This window comes from Cucurbita pepo, chromosome 3 (genome assembly GCF_057944985.1).
Source record: "Cucurbita pepo subsp. pepo isolate OVF chromosome 3, ASM5794498v1, whole genome shotgun sequence".
Lineage (NCBI taxonomy): Eukaryota > Viridiplantae > Streptophyta > Magnoliopsida > Cucurbitales > Cucurbitaceae > Cucurbita > Cucurbita pepo.
In genome coordinates, this window is record NC_141800.1 from 15,236,765 (window position 1) to 15,258,549 (window position 21,785).

At 34.9% G+C, this 21,785-nt stretch overlaps 2 protein-coding genes and 1 pseudogene across 4 annotated transcripts; 1 reads left to right on the plus strand and 2 right to left on the minus strand.

Moving 5' to 3' along the window:
* The first annotated feature begins 174 nt into the window (after positions 1 to 174).
* Positions 175 to 14,268, plus strand: LOC111791038 (prolyl 4-hydroxylase 1). Of its 3 annotated transcripts, XM_023672218.2 has the most exons (13): positions 177 to 426; positions 526 to 617; positions 1,294 to 1,341; positions 2,741 to 2,809; positions 3,415 to 3,467; positions 4,241 to 4,306; positions 6,164 to 6,238; positions 8,672 to 8,746; positions 10,783 to 10,853; positions 10,939 to 10,990; positions 11,138 to 11,227; positions 13,196 to 13,288; positions 13,930 to 14,268. In XM_023672218.2, the coding sequence occupies exons 2-13, from the start codon at positions 551 to 553 to the stop codon at positions 14,062 to 14,064; spliced, it is 894 nt and encodes a 297-aa protein (XP_023527986.2). In that variant the 5' UTR covers positions 177 to 426; positions 526 to 550; the 3' UTR covers positions 14,065 to 14,268. The 3 variants fall into 3 exon arrangements, with proteins under 3 accessions (XP_086978433.1, XP_023527986.2, XP_086978432.1); XM_087122306.1 differs by having other exon boundaries at positions 177 to 617; XM_087122307.1 differs by lacking the exon at positions 8,672 to 8,746 and having other exon boundaries at positions 175 to 617.
* Positions 14,269 to 16,003: 1,735 nt separating this feature from the next.
* Positions 16,004 to 16,549, minus strand: LOC111789963 (putative lipid-transfer protein DIR1). The gene has a single exon (XM_023670704.2). It carries the CDS (start codon positions 16,507 to 16,509, stop codon positions 16,210 to 16,212), a length of 300 nt encoding a protein of 99 aa, XP_023526472.1. The 5' UTR covers positions 16,510 to 16,549; the 3' UTR covers positions 16,004 to 16,209.
* Positions 16,550 to 18,796: 2,247 nt separating this feature from the next.
* On the minus strand, positions 18,797 to 19,167 carry LOC147793293 (putative lipid-transfer protein DIR1 pseudogene; annotated as a pseudogene).
* Positions 19,168 to 21,785: the final 2,618 nt, after the last annotated feature.

Genomic DNA, 21,785 nt, shown 5'->3' on the forward strand with positions numbered 1-21,785 from the left:
CCTTATATATATATACACACATGATGCGGGCTAAAAAAATATTTAAAAATTGCTACAATGATACGAGTTCGTGAATTAAGTAGAAGCTTATTAAGGTTAGTTGACTTATTAACTCCACAAATTTACTAACTTTCAATTTCGTAACTTAACTACCACTCAAAGAACCCAAAATGTTGATCAATGTGAAAACATTGAAGAAACACTCAACATTAGCACAATAAATGTAGCAAAAAGGAAATCTTCCTCGTATTTCATATTGTTGCATCCCAGACGACGCAAATTTAGAAGGAAATCAGCGGGATCTCGAATCACAGCCAGTTTTCTCTGGATCGTTGCGGAAGAGATCCAAGGAAACGGGAAAGAAGCACAAGAGAATCCATCTGCAGTGGGTCATCACATCAGAGAGAGAGAGAGAGGATCAAAACGGTTTATCATTGGGTCCCTGAGCTGATTTATACCTTACCTATTTCCTAGGCTAACGGTTTCTCCGTTTTTTCCTGATTTTTTGGTACTTATCGTTCCAAGGAGTCAAAATTTCGTTTAGGTAGCCATGGCCTCCGCTCCGATGAGGATTGCCTTCGGTCTCCTAACCTTCGTCACCGTCGGCATGATCATCGGTACGCATTTTTGTTTCATTCTGTTGTTTTCTGTTGATTTTATGCATCGGCGTTTGCGTTTTGTGCGGCTTTCTATTTACTCATTCGATGTCAAAATGGAGATTAATGATGTGTAATTGGACTCCATTTTTTTTTTTACGTTGCTGTGTTTGGACGAACTGGAATGATAAGAGGCTTGGCGATTTGTTGAGGTATCTGTCAATGTATGTTAAATCCGAGTTATGTTGTAATCCTGTTGTAGGAGGAGCTCTTGCGAGAGCTGGCTTCCTTAGAGGAGCGAGGGATTGCCGCGAACATTTGCGACTTACGTTGTATATATATATATTTTTCAAATTTCTCGCTTCCTAATTGTATATTTGCGCGCTCTATTGGAGATTGGTAGCTACACCTGTGGTCGACGCCTTGTAAATGTCCTTTTGTTTTCATTTTCTGCAATTCTGCTGTTCCATGGCTTTGATAAATGGATAGAAGAACACTTTCCTCCCTTTATTTTTAATTAGACGTTGCAGCTCTTTTGTATGCAATGATTGATCCGTTTTAAGATGAATCCTTGTACCATTTGGCTGGATTCTTTGTTCGTGTTTGATAAAATTTGGTGACTTGATTGTGATTCTGTACTTCTAGAGAACTATGCAAAGTTCTGACTGTAAGTTGCTTTCTTGAATGGTAATTGCAGGTGCTTTGTTTCAACTAGCATTTATAAGGAGGCTAGAGGACTCCACGGGTACTCTTCTTGGTTTATTTGTCATCTAGGATATAAAAACTTGAAATTATTAATGAAAGTATCTTATATTTGGAAAGAGGTTTGGGGTTGGGTTTGGATCATTTCAAATCATGAATTTTATTTTCATTCATGTTTCTGGAGAAGCGTATATATATGTTTATTAATAAAAAAAGCTATAAAATGTTGAGGAAATAACACAAGATTACCGTCAATATGCAGTATGAGTTAACTTATTTTGCTTCAAACTAATAGAAAAAGAAAGAACATTATGAACATATGTCCAATTGAAAGCCCTAAGAAACTCAATTCTGTAGCATGTACCATAGGCATAATAAGGCCGGGTTCCATGAAAAAGAGGAAAGGTATTGTAAATACTTGCCTTTTAGTGTTACAGTCAATGTGCAGTATGAGTCAACTTATTTCGGTTCAAACTATTAGAAAAAGAAAGTACATTATGAACATATTTCCAATTGAAAGCCCTAAGAAGCTCAATTCTATAGCATGCTCCATTGGCATAATAAGGCTGAGTTCTGTGAAAACGAGGAAAGGTCCTATAAGTACTTGCCTGCTGGTGTTATAGTCAACGTGTAGTATGAGTTAGCTTATTTTGGTACAAACTAATAGAAAATGAAAGTACATTATGAACATATTTCCAATTGAAAACCCTTAGAAACTCAATTCTATAGCATGCACCATAGGCATAATAAGGCCGAGTTCTGTGAAAAAGTGGAAATGTACTGTAAATACTTGCCTGTTAGTGTTACAATCGATGTGCAGTATGAGTTAACTTATTTGGTTCAAACTAATAGAAAAGAATAGTACATTATGAACGTATTTCCAATTGAAAGCCCTAAGAAACTCAATTCTGTATCATGCACCGTAGGCATAATAAGGCCGAGTTTCGTGAAAAAGAGAAAAGTTTCTGTAAATACTTGCTTGCTAATGTCGTTGTAACATTTCTTTTGTTCAACTTGACTAAAAAATTGGTAATGGTAAGTATCTGGAATGGACCCAATACTTGGACTTTGGAGCACATAGAAGATAGTTTATTTAAGTGGCTGCACTCATAATGGTTCAATGTGAAATTCGTTGAAGAGAAGTCTTGTTTCTTACATAGATCATTTTAAATTCTCTGAAGTAGATGTATGGATCTCACTAGGATTTGAAATTTTGTTTGCATGCCATAAAACTTACGGCTTCCAGGTTTTATTTGGAAGAATGACTGAACGATGTGGACATTTTCATTTAGCCAAGAGCTCTTGATGTATTTATGCAAAAGAATATCATCCATCTTTGCTGACTGCACGGCACTTGCTGGCTGCATCCTATATGTTATGAGGCATGGTTTGTTTTGGTATAACTAAAATGATTGACTTTTGTACGATCCATGTCTTTGCAGGCAACGAGTTTCTACCTGCTGGAAGGTTACATAAAACTCAGTATGATAGCCAACATCAATTACCTCGAGGTTGAAAAGATTACAATAGGATCATCTTTAACACAAAAGTTTACCCTTATTAAGTAACATCAATTATCTCTCTTTTGTCAAATTTATGTGTCATATATCTTCTATGATTTAGCATGTCTGCAAGTTGTTCATCTCTGTTTTTGCTTCAAAAGTGGTGTTCAACGTCAGTTTATTTCATATGATGAACACGGCAAATTATGTTTTCAGCCAAGATGCATAAATTTTTGTATGTAATTGCCCTGTTTTTTGTCCAGACGGGACCAATTGGAGAACATTATTTATTATTATTATTTCCTTATCTTCTTTCTTTCTAAAGTTTATTTTCTAATTTGTAACAATTGTTTCTCTCCAGTAAAAATAAATACATCAATTCTTGTTGGGCTGTTGAATAATCAGTCTGTTTGTTTTTGTTTTTGAAAATATTAAATGTTGGTATCAAGGTTCTAATCGAAGTAACTTCAAATAGAGTTTTCTAAAAAATAAATCTAAAAAAAGAAAAAGATTAAACAAAATATATGAAAATGTCTAATAGTCACCTTGTTCTTGCAACTGTTTTTATTTATTTCTGATTTTGTCTTGTTCATTCTCTTTTTGCTAATTTTCAGGTCTTCCTAATTGGATTAATGACAAAGAAGCAGAAATTCTTCGTCTTGGCTATGTATGCTTATCACTATTTTTTTATTTATGATTTTCTAACCTTATTTTTTTGGTTTTGGGATATTTAGATGCCTTGTTATTCAAATACGATAGGATACTGAATATGCAAAATGTTTCTTTATCCTTTGTAAACAAAATAAAAGTTAAGAACCGAGTACGTTGGGGGAAAGCATATAATATGATTGTGTTTAAGTAGAAATGAGTAAGAAGGCTAAAGAATACTATAATTCAACACTGTCCCGCACACACAAAAAAGAAAAGAAAAAGAGGAAAGGGATACCCTCAATTCTAGAAGGGGAAAGAGATTACTAAGACTCTCTGTAATTAGCTTGAACCAAGACGAGAGTAATTACCAAGCCCTGGAAGGATAATTCAATCTAGAAGCATAAGAGGAGAAACATTCTCACATATTATATGTGGAAAAAAGCGGTCAATTCATTCAAATACGAATGTAAATAATTGAAACATTGTTTCATATCTCATGAAATGTAGATATCAATGTACAAAAATATTAGAAATATTATTTGAAAGCGAAAATGATAGTCGATGGATGATATGCTAGTAATGAAGAAATTTTGGAGTACTAGTATCATGTCATTTCTACTAACAGGCCTGCTCTTTTACATTGATGGGACATTTTTTCTAACATTTAAGTGAATTTTTTTGATTCTAAGTATGTGTTTCTTCAGGGAATAATTTGTAGGCAAGTTTACCATATTATCATTTGAAGTTTCCTGTCCTTAATGGAAGTTTCCATTTTATTTTGTGGTTTAGGTTAAACCAGAAGTAGTAAGCTGGTCACCACGAATCATTGTATTGCATAATTTCTTGAGCCCAGAGGTGAGCATAATCCCATCAGTATGGTAATTCTTTTGCTGAATGTTATGATTTACTGCAGATTCTTTCCTTACAGAATCTTTATTAAAGATAGACATACTTTCAACTAGGTGTCTTATTATAAAATATATTGTTTTCTGTCGGAAACAATCTCATTGATGAATAGAATTTACAAAAAGGATGAAAATCTACGGGATTTCAAAGGGCTTTCCCAATTAGCTAAAAGAGAAGCATATATATAGGAAGTGAAGGGGTAGACAGTTTACGCCAAGAAATACCATATAATATAACAAGATTGTAAAACATGCTGAAAGAGCTCCTTCTCCAAATAGACTTTTTGATTTTGTTCCATCCATGTTGAACACATGGATTATTATCAGCCCATAATTCATGGCCCAGCAATACACAGATTTACTTATTATATAAGTATTTAATGGGCTTGTGTATTTATATAGTCAAACCCATTATACATTACTACTAGGGTTTCAAAAACTTGTATGTGTACTCCTTGAGATATTCTGATTCAATTTAGTGAGACAACACAAATTATCAGAAGGCATCATTTAAACTTGGTATTAGAGCTACCCAAGCCATAGCCTCCTCCACCCAGGGATTTAGGAAAGGAAACAACGATCTCAACTCCCACATCGTCTACCACATCATGTTCAACAAAGGCTCCTTCACTCTTAGGAAGCAACATTGTTAAGACTTCATCATGTGATGGGCTAAACTCAGGACTCTACGTACAGTTAAATGAAAACACTGCGCACTTTGAAAGTCAATGATTCTACCTGTTATAAGAGGACAAAGGTTGGACAGTTTCATATTGGGAACCAGAGCCCCATCGGCAGAGCTCATAGCTGTTACCAACAAAGACATGCCCTCAACCAGAACTATTCCGAATGCAGAGTACAATGAATGGATAATAGTGGATCAAGCCCTCTTAGGGTGGCTGTATGGTTCAATGGAACAATCCATTGCCTCAAGATGTTATAAACCATAAAATCTGAAGGATAGGATGGAATGATTTTCTCGAAGATTTTTCATAATTGATTGCATCCTTGAGTTCTAAGGATATGGGACTTTATGACTCTCTGACTTATTTATTTTGTTTCTTGGATGCGTTTGTCATCTTGTTTGTAGAAGGGATAGGCATATTACACATGGTACTTCTAAAGCCATGGGGCAATGATACGCATGACTGTTGAGGGAAAAAGGGGCTCCTAGGTCTATAAGGCTTCAACTTTGTCTTCCTCAACAAAGTTCTCAAGGAAGATGTAAGGATTCAAAAAAAATAAAATAATAATAATAATAAAAAAAAAAAAATAAAAAAAAAAGAAAGTGAAGGTTTTCAACAATTTGATTGTAAAGACAACACCAGTTAGCCAAGATGATTAGACTGGAATTCTCCTTAGAACTTTGTCATTCGTGTTGATGCCAGCCAAAGTCACACACACCATGAAAAACAATTCAATTTGTTGAAGATATTGTATATTTAATTCACATTTGATCATTTCTTTCTAGAGAAGTTGGTAATCTCCAGACATTTCGCTAAAGAGAGACTTGCCTGTAAACTTTCTCAACTTGCTCGTAAACTTTCTCAACTTATCATCCAGCCATCAATACTGGGTATCATGCCGAGGGATAGGCTTTTACCTTAAAAGTTCAGAATGAGATATCCATTCAGAAATTTTCCTCTAGAATACTTTTGTCTCATTACCTTCTAGTTTTTTTTTTTACTATTCATTATAAATCTCACTTCTAATGCAATTTTATCAGTTCTACTTTGGTTCAAGAAGCCTATATTTTGGGTACTGGTACAAGACAGTTTCTGTTTTGACTAATTGATTATTTGTACAGGAGTGTGACTACCTTAAGGCAATAGCACTTCCTCACCTTGAAATTTCCACTGTTGTGGATACAAAAACCGGGAAGGTATATATTATTATCACATGTCTGTTAGTTTCAAGCATGATAGCTAGCTACAATAGGTAGTTGTTTTCTCTTGCTGGATTTATTTTGATGTTAGTGTGTAGGCTGTTTCTTTAAATTTTGGGAATAAAATAATTTGTTTCTCTATGGTTTTCTCCTGAAACCCCGAGGAAAATCCTCCCATGATTCTCCTTCCTTTGAGACATTCTCCTCTTCCTTCCTAACCAAATATGCCGCGTTTTAAATATGCTGCGTTTTACCTCTTTCTCAGAAAAGAAAAAGAAAAAGAAAAAGATATAATTAGATCTCAAGAATTGTATCACAACAAAATCTCTTAGGAGCCTACGACTTCAAACACCTCAGAAGACCTAACACAAACAAATGGGTAAAAGGGCATAACTAGAGGACTTGATCATGCCTTAGATCCTCTTTACAAATAACACACTATTGAGGACAGAGGGTTAACAAGAAGGACCCCGTATTAAAACCCATGATTCAGTCATCATAGTGGTCACTGCCAGTTGTCTACGTCGTTGCCATCAACCACAGTTGTCATTGTTGTCTTTCTTCCTTGTGGTTTGCTGTTTCGTTTAGTTTCACTCATTCACATGGGTTTATCCACGTCTGTGACTTTTCTTTTCTCCTCTCTGGGCACACACAACCCATGACTGTCAACAGTCAGCAATTCCACCGCCAATTGTGTTGTCGTTTTGCTCTGGTCGTCTTCATTTAGTGCTTTTGCCAGTTTTCAGTCATCTATTTTTCAACCTTTTTTTCCCATTTTTTTCTTTGTGTCTGTGATCCTTTGGGGCTCAAGTTTCCATTTTAGGGTTGGGGACCTTCCAGATCATCTTTAGCCAATTTTTAGAATGATTCCCTGCAAGCACTTTGGCAATGATTTTATAAAGGGAAGTAATCAAGCTAATTGGTCTAAAACCCTTGACCTTGGTCACATTGTTTCTCTTTGGTATGAGGCAAATGTACAGCTCATTGGTACACCTAATGATAAAATTTTCAAAAAAATTGTGGAACACTACTACTAAATCACACTTCACGATGTTCCACATTCTTTAAAAAAATTTGCTTGTCAACCCATCTGGATCTGGAGATTTTTGATTTCCCTTCTCAGAAACTGCTTTGAAAATTTCTGCCTCAGTGAATGGAACCTCCAGGTTCTCTTTCATAACCAAATCTGATGGAGCCCAATTCAGATTAATGGTGAATCTCTGTTCTTGTCTGCTCGATTGTAAAGGTTAGAAAAATATCCAACCACTTCTTCAATTCCAAGCTGAAAGGTAATCAGCTCACCTTTATCATTTTCGAGAGAAGCATTGTCAGTCCTACCCTTTCTTGATGAAGCCCATTTGTGGAAAAAGTGGAGTTTTCATCCCCTTCCTTCAGCCATTTGAGCTTGCATTTTCTAAGCCACATTCTATGTTCTCTAACTATCATTTGAGTCAGCTCCTCTTTAAGCAGATTTTGAATGTCTAATACTTCTTCAACTGGTCAGTGCCCTCCAAAGCGTCAATTTGCTTTGATAGAATCAAATAGCTTCCTCTTGGACTCTTGAACGTTGCCAAAAACATCTTTATTCCACCTTTTGGAACCGGTTCAAATCCATGAGCTTTTTCGTGAAGGCATAACCTGCCCAACCTTCTTCTATCGTTTCATTCCACCATTTCTCAAAGCTGGGAAGAACGCTGGAAAATAAAAAGATTGAACAAGGAACAGATGAGATGATCTCAAAGTTGCATCCTTCAGGCAATTTTTTGATTAAAACCTTGTTTCCTTGGGAAAGGGTCTCGTGGAGTAGGTACTAAAAGGAAATTGTCTCAAAGAGGTCAAAAGATTTGGGCTATCGCTAAAGAAGAGATTTTTTACAAAAAAGGATGATCAAGTCGCAAAGTTTTAAAACTGAAAGGGAAGGGCCCCATCTAGGTATATCTAAGGCATATAAATAAGCTGATGATCCAAAGTACTAGGTGCGACTTAGATACTTTTTATTTTTTATTTTTTATGAATATATGTATTTATTTATTTTAATTATTTAATTCCTTTTCTTTGCCTAACTGTGTATTTATAGAATGCTGCTAATTTGTGCTGATAATTATATGATAAGATAAATTATCGTTATTTATGTGTAGATGTTATATTAATATTGAAGTGCTAATACTGTTCTCCTTTTTTAGGTTAACTTTATTTTTCCTTGCGTGGATATATTTTTCTCTTGATAGATTCTATAGTTCAGGATTGTCATTGATAGTTTTGCTTCGTTCTGTTGTTAACGATATTGTTAGTTGTATTGGAGGATCCACATAGTATTGTTCTTTGGGTTGAATGATATATATATATATTTTCCTATAAAAAGGATTTTTCTTCTAGTTGACAATGATATGTTAAATATATATGGTCTCTCCCTTGTGGATTTATTTTCAGGGAGTTAAGAGTGATTTCAGAACGAGCTCGGGAATGTTTTTAGGCCATCGAGATAAAAAAATTCCGATGGTCCAGGTATTAATTACAAAGAAATTGTTGGTATATTTTGATGTTTCTAGTAATGGATATGGATGTGCTCAAAAGCTAACTTTATGGAAAAGTTTTCAATTTAGTTAAAAGTTATTCTTTCATTTAAATTTTCAAATCTATTCCACTTGTTTTAGACAAGATTTTTTATTTAAAGAAACCATAAATGATCATGTACGCATCATTTACCGTAGAGCATTTAGGCATGCCAAGTGTCATGGTCATGCCCGTCCAGGGTGTGTTGGTTGTGGCTGCATGTCTATTCCAAACCTTTTACCCTATGTCTTTTATTCTAGTATAGTTATATTCATTGCTGCTTTTAATGTCTACACCTGTCAAAGACAATTTTGTCTTTTAATGTACTATAGGGTTGGGATACAACTGGTTGGTAATATGCTATCAATGCATTGTTGTCTCTTATTGCTTGCTAGCATATAACATTTACCTCTAAAAAAATACTTTCATAAGCGTTTTCCAAAACTTTCTTTGACCCCGTTTTCTAAAGTGGTTTTTAATAATAGAGGCTGAGGCTACGAGATAGGTCATTTGTGCCCCTGGTAATCTAAGTAAGGGCGAGAGTAAATGTTGTACAATCGCTTTATGGGTCTTGAAGAATTGCGATTGTGACAATTACAATCCATAATATAGTTTTATAAACTATAGACTATTCCACATGGTTCTTGGTGCAAGCCAAATGTAGAAAAACTTCAAATTCTCATTAACTTCAAATAGGCAACCTCAGTCCTTTTAAGAGTGACAAAACAAAAAGTAACAGACTAAGGTAACTAGTAGTCAATTAACAGTAAATAAGTGGCTGACCAAAAACAAAAAAGTGCATCATCAGTTACCCAACATCTACACCACGGCCAAACAAGAAACTAAAGATTCTTTAAAAGATCCTGCAAGAACTGTAAAGAAACAGATCAAGAACTTCTAAAGAACCAGATTACGTCAATTCTTCCTCCAAAGAAAAACTTGTCCTCGAGTTTTAGACCACCAAAGAAAAGATGTGAGGAGGATGATATTCAAAAGATCAGCAATATTGAAGGTGGGTTGATTTTGAGATCTTGAGGTAGATCCACTCTACATGCACTGTCACCAAATCTTTTAAGAATTTGAAAGAAGTCCAGTCTTCTTTGGATGAAGCTTTGAGTAGGAACTCAAAGTAAATCTTGTTGTTCACAAATTATCGAACCCCCAAACTTAAACTATTGTTTGTCCTCAAGCAATGTTGCGAAAATTATTCTTGTGCTCAACCTCAATGCACTTAGCCACACTGCATTTTCTTGGCACGTTGTTAATGCCCTAGCCCAATTTTCACTCGGCTCTCTTCCTACAGTGCTTCCTAAAAGTTAGATTACGTCTATTACCTAGCTTGGCTGGTGCACTAACAATTCTCAGTAGATTTTTAAAAAACAATGCTTGAATACCCATATGTCAGCCCATTTTTGTAGTTCGTAGTTTGGTTCCCCTTTTGTGAACTTTTTTTGTCCGCGTATTCTTTCATTTATTTTCTTAAAGGGAGTTTGATTTATTGTAGAAAAAAATATTTGGAAATTTCTTAGGAACCCAAAAAGAAGATTAGTCATGGTACTTAAATATTCGACCATATACCAAACAGGCTCGAAGCAAAAGACTAAACTGCAAAGTGGTAACTAGATACATTACTGAAGAGCGATTGTCAATCCTTAACCCTGGAGTGGATTTGAAAATTGTGGATCTTAAAGGTTCGGTACATTTTTTGAAAATCCTTGAATGCGAGGTGTGCTCAAGTTAGGTAAGGCATCGATCTCTCCCTTCAGAAGTTCCTTGGTCCTAAGCCTCCCAGAAGGAACAAGTTACAGTGAATGTGGAAATTCGGAGTTTTGTTCTGAATTTGAGTTACTCTTTCAAATTAGGTGGCAACATTATAAAGCATGCTAAACATCGCCAGCATCTTTCATTTTTACTGCCCCGTTTTCTTATCTTTGTGTTCTCTCTCGCTTGGTGATAGACTTCCTGTGTTTTGCAACATGTGAAAGCAGGCAATCGAAAAAAGAATTTCTGTCTATTCTCAAATACCAATAGAAAATGGAGAGTTCATTCAAGTGTTAAGGTATGGATATAATTTTGTTTCTGTGAAGATGCTCGCTGAAATGGTTTGTGCTTCAGTTTTAAGGCTAACATTTCAAGCAGTACAGGTACGAGAAGAATCAATTTTACAAGCCTCATCATGACTACTTTTCTGATACTGTAAGATTCTTGTTATTTCTTCAGCCATGAATCTTAGTATTCTAAAATCAGTATTTATTTATTTGTTTAGATTTGTTATTATAAGTATGCCGAACTTGTGCTCTTGCTGATGGCATGCAACGTTTCCTCCATGTTTTCTTTATACAGTATAACTTGATGCATGGTGGTCAGCGAATTGCAACCATGCTTATGTATCTAAGTGAAAACGTTGAAGGTGGAGAAACCTACTTTCCGAAGGTATTTACCATTTTACTTGCTGAATTAAATTTCATTGCTATAATGTATTAGTTTTCTTATTTTATAAAAACAACCAATTGATTAAAGAACAAGACTATTACGAAGCAAGAAGAGAACAGAGACATCCTCTTAGACGGAAGCCCAATTTGATGCATATGTAAAAAGGAAATTCAATTTTGCCGACCATTTCATAGCTATCCACTTGTTATATCCATTTAGTCATGGAACTGGGAGTTGATAATTAGTCCAATATGAATACGGGATAGAACAGTATTCTTATTTCCATTCAAGTTTCTGATGTATGACATCGGAAGCAAGACAAGAGATGAATAGGACGAGAACTACGGGCCTAAAAGCATGCTTGGATGGACACCACATTGGCATTTAAATGCAAAATCTTCTAAAAAATTAGGAATTGCGTATGGAAGGGACACATTGAAAAAAATGTTTATTATTTTTTTTATTTTTTTATTTTTTATAAATAACTTTTTTATTTTGTCTTCGTTTCTTAAGAAAAACTTTTGTATACTTTACCACTCATCAATGAACTATATTATATAAATAATTAAGATATTACAAAAAAAAAGTTCAACCATTGAATTTTAAGCCAATTGAAACTTTGTAAAGTTAATTATATTTCTTTGTGGACAAATATTTTCCACATTGAAGTGAAGTCTAGTGTTCTATAAACGACACGGCTTTAAAGGAGGTAAAATGATGTTATCTTAAACGTCATTTTTGTTTCTTCTCATACCAGTACAATAAAGTTCAGTAGGAGCGAAATCTACCTATTTTCTTCCCTTAGTTTTTAGTTTATTTTCCTTAGGGTTTCACATTTTCATCACTATATCCTAGTTCCTTGACATTATGAATACTGATTAAATAAATATCTTTTTGTTTAATACTATTTTCTTTATTCCCTCTGCAAACCGTATCTTCCTTGCGTCTTGAGCTTGTATTAATGTCTCTCTTTAGTTGGACACCTCAAACCATGTATTCGACCCGTTTTCTCCTTGGATGTTTAAATGTTCTCATCAGGCATGGACAAGGGCACATTTCAACAGTAGTTCATGCCACATAGGAGAGAGGGAAACAAAAGAAAAAGAGGACAACAGAAATTCTAGCATGCCCATTACCGTAGGCAACTTATATTATGTTAATTGACATCAAATGAATGTGGTAAATGAGGAGAATTTCAGATTTGGGCACCTGCTTGATTATTGTGGCGTTCTTTATTTGGAAAACAACTGCATTATTTTGACAATTAGCCTGCCTTCCAATCTTAGTTATCTCAGGGATAGAAAGCGGCATGGTGCTATGGCAATGGCATCTTGCAGCTGCAGGTTATACAATTAAAGTTGTCTATTTACAGTTTCATTGTTTGAAAGTGATTTTTGAAAAAAAAAAAAAAAGATTTTTTTACTCGACTTTAGAAACCAAAATGTTTTATATTTTTAGAATTTTGGTGAAAATTTCAAAATTGTTTGTAGAAATAAAAAAAAAATGAATAACAAAACTAGTAGTAAACAAGTTTAACCTTTTTAAAAACTGAAGTAAACTCAGATTGTTATCGAATTTGGTCGAAGTAGCAACTGGTTGTGTTATAGTTACAGTTGGTATGGAAGTTGCTTATGTTGAAGGTAATGAAAGGAAGAAACCAAAATTTAGAATGAAGAGGAAATAGAGAGAGAAGCCTTTTTGATGGAGTGCTATGACACTCTATACTGGTGAACCCCGCTATTTATAGGTGTTTTGGAAAGGCACTAGAGATTTATGAAGTTAATGTCCCAAGTAATAGACATCTAAAAAAAAACATCATCCTTTCTTATTTCAAAAAAACTCCTTGGAAGTTGCAAATTACATTTAACAGCTTCCATTTCTGGCATGAATGACAGGCATGTTCCCCTTCTAAATTTTGTTTCTTGCAAGTGTCGTGTTCAGAACTTTCCTTTTGTACATTTTCTTCAGGCTGGTTCTGGTGAGTGTAGTTGTGGCGGGAAGACCGTTCCAGGACTGTCAGTTAAACCAGTCAGAGGAGATGCAGTGCTTTTCTGGAGTATGGTATGTATCTTTTTGCCACTTAAAATGAAATGAAGAATGTGAATACAAAACAGATTTTGATTTTGATTACTAAATCAATTATTCGATCCCGAAGAGATGTCCAATTAAGGGCTTAAGATTTGTTTTGGAGTTGCCCACAAAAGTCGTGGGATTCAATCTCAACTCAAAAACTTAAATAACTATGGATCGTTTGATATGTTCTTGTTTCTTGTTTCTCATTTTTCAGAAATGTCTAAATTTGTATAAAATTTTTGAAAACAACAAAATCGAGTTTCTTCTTCTTTTTGTTCATGTCTCTCGTTTTTTCTATCATATAAATCTTTACTTTTTAGTCTGAAAATTTCCAAGAACAGGAAACAAGGAATCATTAAATAAAGTAGGAAACACTTAACACAGTTCTGTTTTCTAAATCAAAATCTGTTTTGTTTTCACATTCTTCATTTCATTAAAAAAGTAGACATGAGGAACAAAAAACAGTAAATAGGAAATGAGAAACAGGAACGTCACCAAACGTGACCCTAAATTCTATAATTTTCTAGAACGTCATTCCAAACAAACCCTTAGTTCAACTCCGTATCGATAAAATACTCCAAATAGACGACTGTTGTTTTAATGGTTCCCTTTACATGTGATTGCTTCAGGGGTTGGATGGACAGTCGGATCCAAATAGCATCCATGGAGGTTGTGAAGTGCTGGCAGGCGAAAAATGGTCTGCAACAAAATGGATGAGGCAAAAGAGTACTCTGGTACGAAGGTACCAACTCAAAACTTTTTAGTTCCATTGTGTTGTTTATCGGCGTTGAATATTGGCATTGAATATTATGTTACATATCAAGTAATAAATCTATAGAAAGAAAGAGAAAGAAAGATAGAAAAAAAGGGAGAGAGCCTAATTTAGATAGGGTCATAACATCATGAATAACACTCACAGTGAATCAATTTATTTAATGAATAATACAACAGCATCTAATGTTACTGAAGCTACTGTTTTTTTTTTTTTTTTGTGTTAAATGTGGGAATTCTCTAAATACCCTTCTAATTTGTATTATATCTATTTTTGTGCATGAATATGACATTTCTTGAACAACTATTAAGGCATGATTTAGAAGTTTTTATTGTGTTCATTGAAATTTTATATACTATGGTCATATTATGTGGGAGTCTTTTACAAACCTCAGTAGGTTTATTTGGTAATAGAATACTGGATTATGGATATTTGATTGTCATCCCATCTCCAATTTCATTTTGTTTTCTCATTAGTTCATATTGTTAGAAAAATATAATAGTTTTCAGTGGTAATCTCAAGAGATTGTGAATTAGGTTTGGTACGCATTTAACAATGATACATAATTAGTTTGCATTAGACCTTGTTCATGGTCTATTATAGACCATGAATGACGTGTTTTGTCTGCATGTATACCGCTATTAACATTAGTCGTGGCCTTTAATATAGATCAAGATTTTGGGTTGATTGATTGTGGTCCTTACAACTAGGGGGTGTTTGTGGGTTGGATTGGGTAGACTCAACAAAATGGTTCGGATTGTTAATTTTTTCAACCCAAACAACCCTTGTTAAATAATGAATCCAATCCAACCCAACCATAAATCTTTTGGGTTTGATTGGTTCAGGTTGTTCGGCTCGTTTATTCAAAATTATAAAAGTAAAAATATTCATTTGCAAACTATCTATTTATTTTTATCCCACGAACACCCATAGTTGTATATATAATTGTTTCGTAAGCAAAAATATAATTTTTTAAAATTAGCAATAAATTTGTGTGGTTTGATTCAACTCAATATAGTTTTGGGAGTATGAAATAACTAAATTCATAAAATTTTTATTTATTTGAACCTGATCTAACCCAAATAAGTTCATAACTCAATTCACTACCTGGGTGGGTTGTGTTGTGTTGATCAAACTTTTTAGATTATTGAATTAATAACTCTACCTACCACATTTGTGACATGACCATTGTCTAAATCAAGACCTGTAGTTTATTTGTATATTTCATATTTGTTGATGTATAGAGGGTGTTATGGTGTAAAAGTGATATTTTTATAAGAGTTAAAAAATAGTGCAATGACATAACACGTAGAATTGAGCCAGTCGTGCTTGTTCAACGCAAGAGTGCGAGCCAATATTCTATGACCCATCCACTGGAAAAATAATAGAATAAAAATGATTAAAAATGATTGTGATTTAATGCATTACAAAATTAAATTTGTTAGTATATTACTTGTGTATCAAAATTCATTTAACATAAATCAAATGTATCACGATTGATAATGTATTTAAGGTATAATGGTATTTTTTGTTAGTTTATCTCATGCCTTAACAATCCTACAACTTTTTACATCATAAAACAAAGAAGATTACTAAAAAACGAAAGAGGTGAGACTTGGGATCTCGATATTAAATCCTTATTCAAAGTCTCCAAAGTCTTTTGTTTTGAATTTTTTTATTCTTTCAGATGAAGGAAAACTCTTGTATTTATAGAGCTTTCTATGATATATTATAAGTTTGGGCTTAAAACTTTGTGAATTCGAGTTTGAACCCAACCATTTAGACTTTGTGCCTAATCGTTTGGAGATGAACTTTGAGTCGAATTAAAAATGGGTTATTAGACGTTGGACCCTATGACAAAGAAACGTGACAAAATTTGAGAAAAATTTCTCATTCAACAGGACCTCGACTTCTAAAAACCAGAAAAAGTCTAAATCATAATGAAACATATAATTATTTCGACCGAACATTTACTCTTACATAGAGCATCAAACCCAGTAAATATAGAAGATAAACAACAAACATACACTACTAATCCAACAGTAAATATGGTTCAAACTTCGAAGAAACAAACCCCTTTTTCGTAAATGTGAGCTATAATGCTAAATTAACCATATAACATAAACAACACTTCCTCTTAACAATTTGGAGAGTTAGGAAGGTTGCACTTCTTAGGTAGCTGCATGGCAAGATTAGGGTCAACGCCGAGAGAAGGAAGAGCTCCCGAGTTCCGGTAGGAGCAGAAGCAGTGCAAGTTAGCTTGCGAGAGTGCCATGCAGCATTGGGCATTCGGCGGTGTTGGGTTCGGAGGCGTCACCGCCGGTCGACATGCATACAAACCAGCAACCGGCATGTTGCAAATGGTTTGAGCTTCACCCAAACCCATCACAGCCATCAAAACCAAAGCCAAAGCCACAGCCCTCATAGCTCTATCCATAGCTTTGTGTGGTGCTTTGTTGAGTTCTTTTGAGAACTCAAGAGGGCTCTTTATAGAGAATTGAAGGAAAATTATAGAGCATGTCCGTGAATGAATAATGGAAAGAACAGGTTAAAGTAAGAGACTGTGGTTTCACATGGCTTTGTATCCAAGTTGGGGTAAAGGACAAATCTTTTACGTACTATGGATAGAGATTGGTCGTTCCTTTCATTATGGGCCGTTCATGTTTTTGTATGAAAAATTATATGAATTTCAATATTGGGGAAGTTTTTTCTTTTAATATTATACGCTTCACAATAATTGTAACACTCAGAGCCGTATAAAGTGAAAATTTCACATACGGTTCTGTCGAGTGACAATAAGGGTGACTTATCTGTCAACTTTTCATAAACTAAGCTCGCACTATTACGAAATTGGATTCAATTATCAACTGCTCCTATCTTAAATAGGATTGACTACGGATTCGAGCCGTAGCACACAGTTTCATAAAACCGTACGATTTTCCCGATCTAAATAAAGCAGATTTTACATGAAGAAGATTTGGCTCAGCATGTTCTATTCGATATAGGTAGGAAAAGAACCCAACTCGGTATTATTAGAAAAATAGATAAATCAGAACCCAGTCAAGATGATACGTAAAGTTGCCAGAGTACGCTTAACCTTAGGATTTGAAATCACTGCTTATATACTTGGTATTGGCCATAATTTACAAGAACATTTTGTAGTCTTAGTAAGAGAGTCTCGCTGATCTTTGAATAGGAAAAAGAGTGGATCTGCAAGATCCCAAATGAATTGGCTTATTCGAAAAAAGTCTTGTTCGTTGGAAGATCTATCTCGTGTCTGGTACTGCACGGTTCCACTCTGCAAGAACTCCGAATCATTCTCTTCATCCGAAATGATCCGCTTGCCCCGAAATGACCTAGCCCAATAGGGAAATCCCAATTCATTGGGCGATACAATCAAATAGAAAGCCCCAAGGGCGCCATATTCTAGGAGCCCAAACTGTGTGATTGAATAAATCCTCCTCTATCTATTGCGGGTCGAGGACTCCTTCTCCTTCCCCTTCTTCAAACTCCGAAGCATTGTTCGAGAAAGATTAATTTCTCAATTTTTCTCTTCTATCTCATCTTGAAATGCGGCCTCTAAGGCTGTCAATAAGATCTCGAAAGTTCAAGTTTAAATGGAAAAATCGGGAAATTAATCCTAGAAAAATTAACTCTCTTCGAGACTCGAGTGTTGCAATAACTCAATCGATTATAGGATATAATCTTAATCGAGAGGTTAGATGTACTTAAAATTCCTACTCCATAAGTTTAAAGAAACTTGACTATTTTATGGTAATTTTTAGATATTAATGTTATTTTTTAAATTTTGTGGGTATATTTGAAACGTGGTACTAACGATTTTATCAACGGTAAGTTTTTTATAAAGTTAAAATGTAATTTTCATTTTTGAAAGTTCAAAAGTATATTCAAACAAAATAGTGATAGTTTACTTCCAAAATCAACGGTAATAATATTTTTTAAATTTTTTTGAAAGTTTAAGGTTACTATCGAAACTTTTGAAAGTTTAGGAGTATTTTTAAGACAAAATATAAAATTTATGAGTATTTCTATTAATTTAACGTTTAAAATATAACGAATAAAAAGTCTTGGAGGAAGAGTCGAAAAGCCGACATTGGATACTATTTCGTAACTATTTTGCTCACAAATTTTCTTTTTTGAAAATTAGAAGCTTACATGAACCCGCCTAAAAATTATTTTCAAATTTTTTAAACTAAAAAAAATTGTTTTCAAAAACTTAATTTTGTTTTAAAAAAGTTCATAATAATTCGAAGGTGTTACTATTAATCGTTAAATATAGGTCGAGCATTTAAAAATCCTCGTTAATGGCCTCATGGTTAGAAAATGCAATACATTTATGGTTCGACTGAATTTTGTTACTATTAAATAAACATTTATAATTCTTATGACATGAATAAAAGAAGACGACATGGGCGTAGGCCAACGCTACGAAAGTCAAACTTACGAGCATAGTAGAGCTTCAAAGTATGGAAAACATGCATGTTCAGAAATTTCTCACAAAAACTCGATCCTTGCAAAAAAAAAAAAAAAAAGTGAAATCCCCCACAGAGAGTTTCTGACTCGATCTCGACAAAAATAAATGAAAATTTTTACAGGAATATTCATTAAAATAGGTATCAGAGATGGAGATAAAGAAGGCTTCTCTGTCTCTGTCCTGCTTTATAGACATCTCTACGAGCATCCAGACCAATAAATATAGAAGATAAGCAATAAATATGGTTCAAACTTTATTATTCTCGTGCTAAATGGACCATATATAACATCGTTCGTCTAACAAGTTGGTGGGTTAGGAATGTTGCACTTGTTAGGGAGCTGCAAGGCAAGATTAGGGTCAATGCCAAGATAAGAAAAAGCTCCAGCTTTTAGGTAGTCGCATAAGCATTTCAAGTCGGCGTGCGAGAGAGCCGTGCAGCACTGGGCGGTAGGCGGTGTCGGGTTCGGAGGCATCATCGACGAACTACATGAAAATATATCAGGAAATGACATGTTGCATATGGTTTGAGCTTCACCCAAACCAATCATAGCTATCAAAACCAATGCCAAAGCCACAGCCACAGCCTTCATAGCTGGATCAATATCTCAATTTGGTGCTTTGTTGAGTTGTTTTTGTTGAATTTGAGAGGGTTTTTATGGAGAATTTAAGGGGAAATCATAGAGATCTGTGTGGATGAACAATGGAAACAAATCTTTGTTTGGTATATGGATAGTGATTGGTCAATCCTTTCATTATGATCCATTCATGTTCTTATATGGAAAATGATAGTATGGAAATAAATCATCTTGATTTTAATACCATATTGAAAAGATTCGTGCTGATTGAGATGACTCGTGCTGGTTGAGATGTAACAGCCCAAGTCCACTGTTAAGCGAGAGGTTTTCTTCAATGATGTGGGACCCTCAACACCGCCTCGTGTCTTGCTCTTATACCATTTATAACCGTCTAAGCCACGGCTAGCAAATATTGTCATTTTTGGGCTTTTCTTTTTCGAGTTTTCCCTCAGGTTTTTAAAACGCGTTTGCTAGGGAGATGTTTCTATACCTTTATAAATGATGTTTTGTTCTCCTCTTCAACTGACGTGGAATCTCACATGAGAAATGTTTCTATTAGCAGTCTTTTGCAAAGTCTTATAGGATCCGATAATATTTGAAGAGTCCATCTGTAATAGTCTATGTTTAAGATTCGAATTAGAATTCAAAATTTGAATTTGATATCTGACGGTTCTGGCATTTTCTTGCATGTCTTGCGATATGGTCACGTTACTTACTCCTTACTTTTTAAAAGTGAAGATTTTTTCGACGGACCGACACGAGTCATTTCAGCATATTTTGTTCTCACTCACATGCATTGTAGAAAAATTCATAGGAGGTCACCTAACAATGAATTACTTTAAGTAAAACACGTTTAACTATAGAGTTCATATGATTGAGTTAGCAAGGTACACCTTCCTTTTCGATGACTCAATCATAGGAATTTCATGGTTAGGCTGCAATATGTTGGGTGACCTCTTAAGAATTTTTCTGAGATGCATGTGAATGAGGACAAAACATGATGAAATAACTCGTGCTTGGTCTGTGGGAATAGTTTTCATTCTTAAGAAGCGAGAACGTAGTTAACGTGACCACCTCACAGAGGATGCAGGGGAATACCGACGCACACATGTGTTGAATCGAGATTCTGAATCCTGATCCAAATTCTGGATATGGGGTCGTTAGATACATAAACGAATATAAGAATGATAGGACGACTTTTATGCAAAGCCAACTCGACTCGACCCAATTTGTTTCCATAGAGAACAAAACCGACCTAACTCGATTCGCTTTATTTGCCTACCGTTCCTTTCTCCCTCTCTCCAAACTCTTAGGTTTAGAAGCCAAAAAAAACCAATTAGGCACTGAACCAGATGTGGTCGGACATTCAATAACTAAGATTTGTTCACAAATCTTAATTGGATTTGGTCGGATTACCAAATATTTGTCTTTTTTAATTAATTTTCTATACCACTTGCCTATAAACTGGCGTTTGAGCTTCAATCGCCGGCCACCTAGCCACATCATTAATTCTTCCAAAATTCCGGCCACCGACCGTTGCCGTCAGCCACCCCACCGCCGGCAGCTGATCCATAAACAACGGCGTCCACTTCAACTGAGAAGTAGACCCACCAAAAAAAACCTTCTCTCGTTTGTGGGTATTCTCAAAATAGTGCCAATATAGAAAGAGCCCAAAACAAAAGGCTTGTGTCAAGTGTCAGCAACCGCCGAGCGCGTCGACGGTGACGGCGGATGAAACAAATGAACCGAACCGACCCAAACCAATTTTCGGTCTACTATCCCTCGTTTAGTTTTAGGAACAAAAGGATCAAAATGGTTCATAAGATTAGTAGCCAAATAAACGAGAGCGGAACCAAATTTGGTAAGATATTCAATAACTAATATTGATAAGTGCTAAAACCCGAATGGATTGGGTCGTTCTGTGCCAGAGATTTGGAGATAAAAATAAAAGAGTTTGGTGGAGAACGTAGGGACAAGTCTTAAAGGGGAACTCTAACCCAATTCATATTTTTCGCCCGACTTTGTGTTGAGTTTCCCCTTAAGGCTTGTCATGAGCGTAACAAGATCACGACGCCGCACACTTGAAGAAGTACGATCGTGACACGTAACACCTCGTGTAATAATTCAGATTTCCAACTTTTAAATTATTTCTTAACGTACATCGTTGCTTCATTATTGAAACTTGTATTATCAACAATAATTGAAGAAACTTAATAATGTAATTCATAGTTGTAGTTAGCTATTTGAAAAGGTTCTTCCATGAAAATTTTATAAATAAATAATAAAATAATTAAAACCCTATATCTTAATACATGTAACTCTACATGTTTATTTACTAAATTCACAATCCTAAGTTTCAACATTGATACAATATTACTTATGGCCGTCGGTCTAGACTGGGCCAACTGTTGCGGATAGTTTTAGATCTGGGTCTCTGGGTCAAGACGAACTACTATACGAGATTTATTGAAACTATTGAATTCGGAATATGATGAAGTGACTCTTGGGTGGGGGAACTGAGCCTTAGATGGGTATCGTGATGGGTCTATTTGCGGTATTCCTATCTATTATTTTGGATATCTATAATTCTACTGTTTTAATGGACGGATTTTCAAGCAAATATATTTGATTCACAAGAACCAC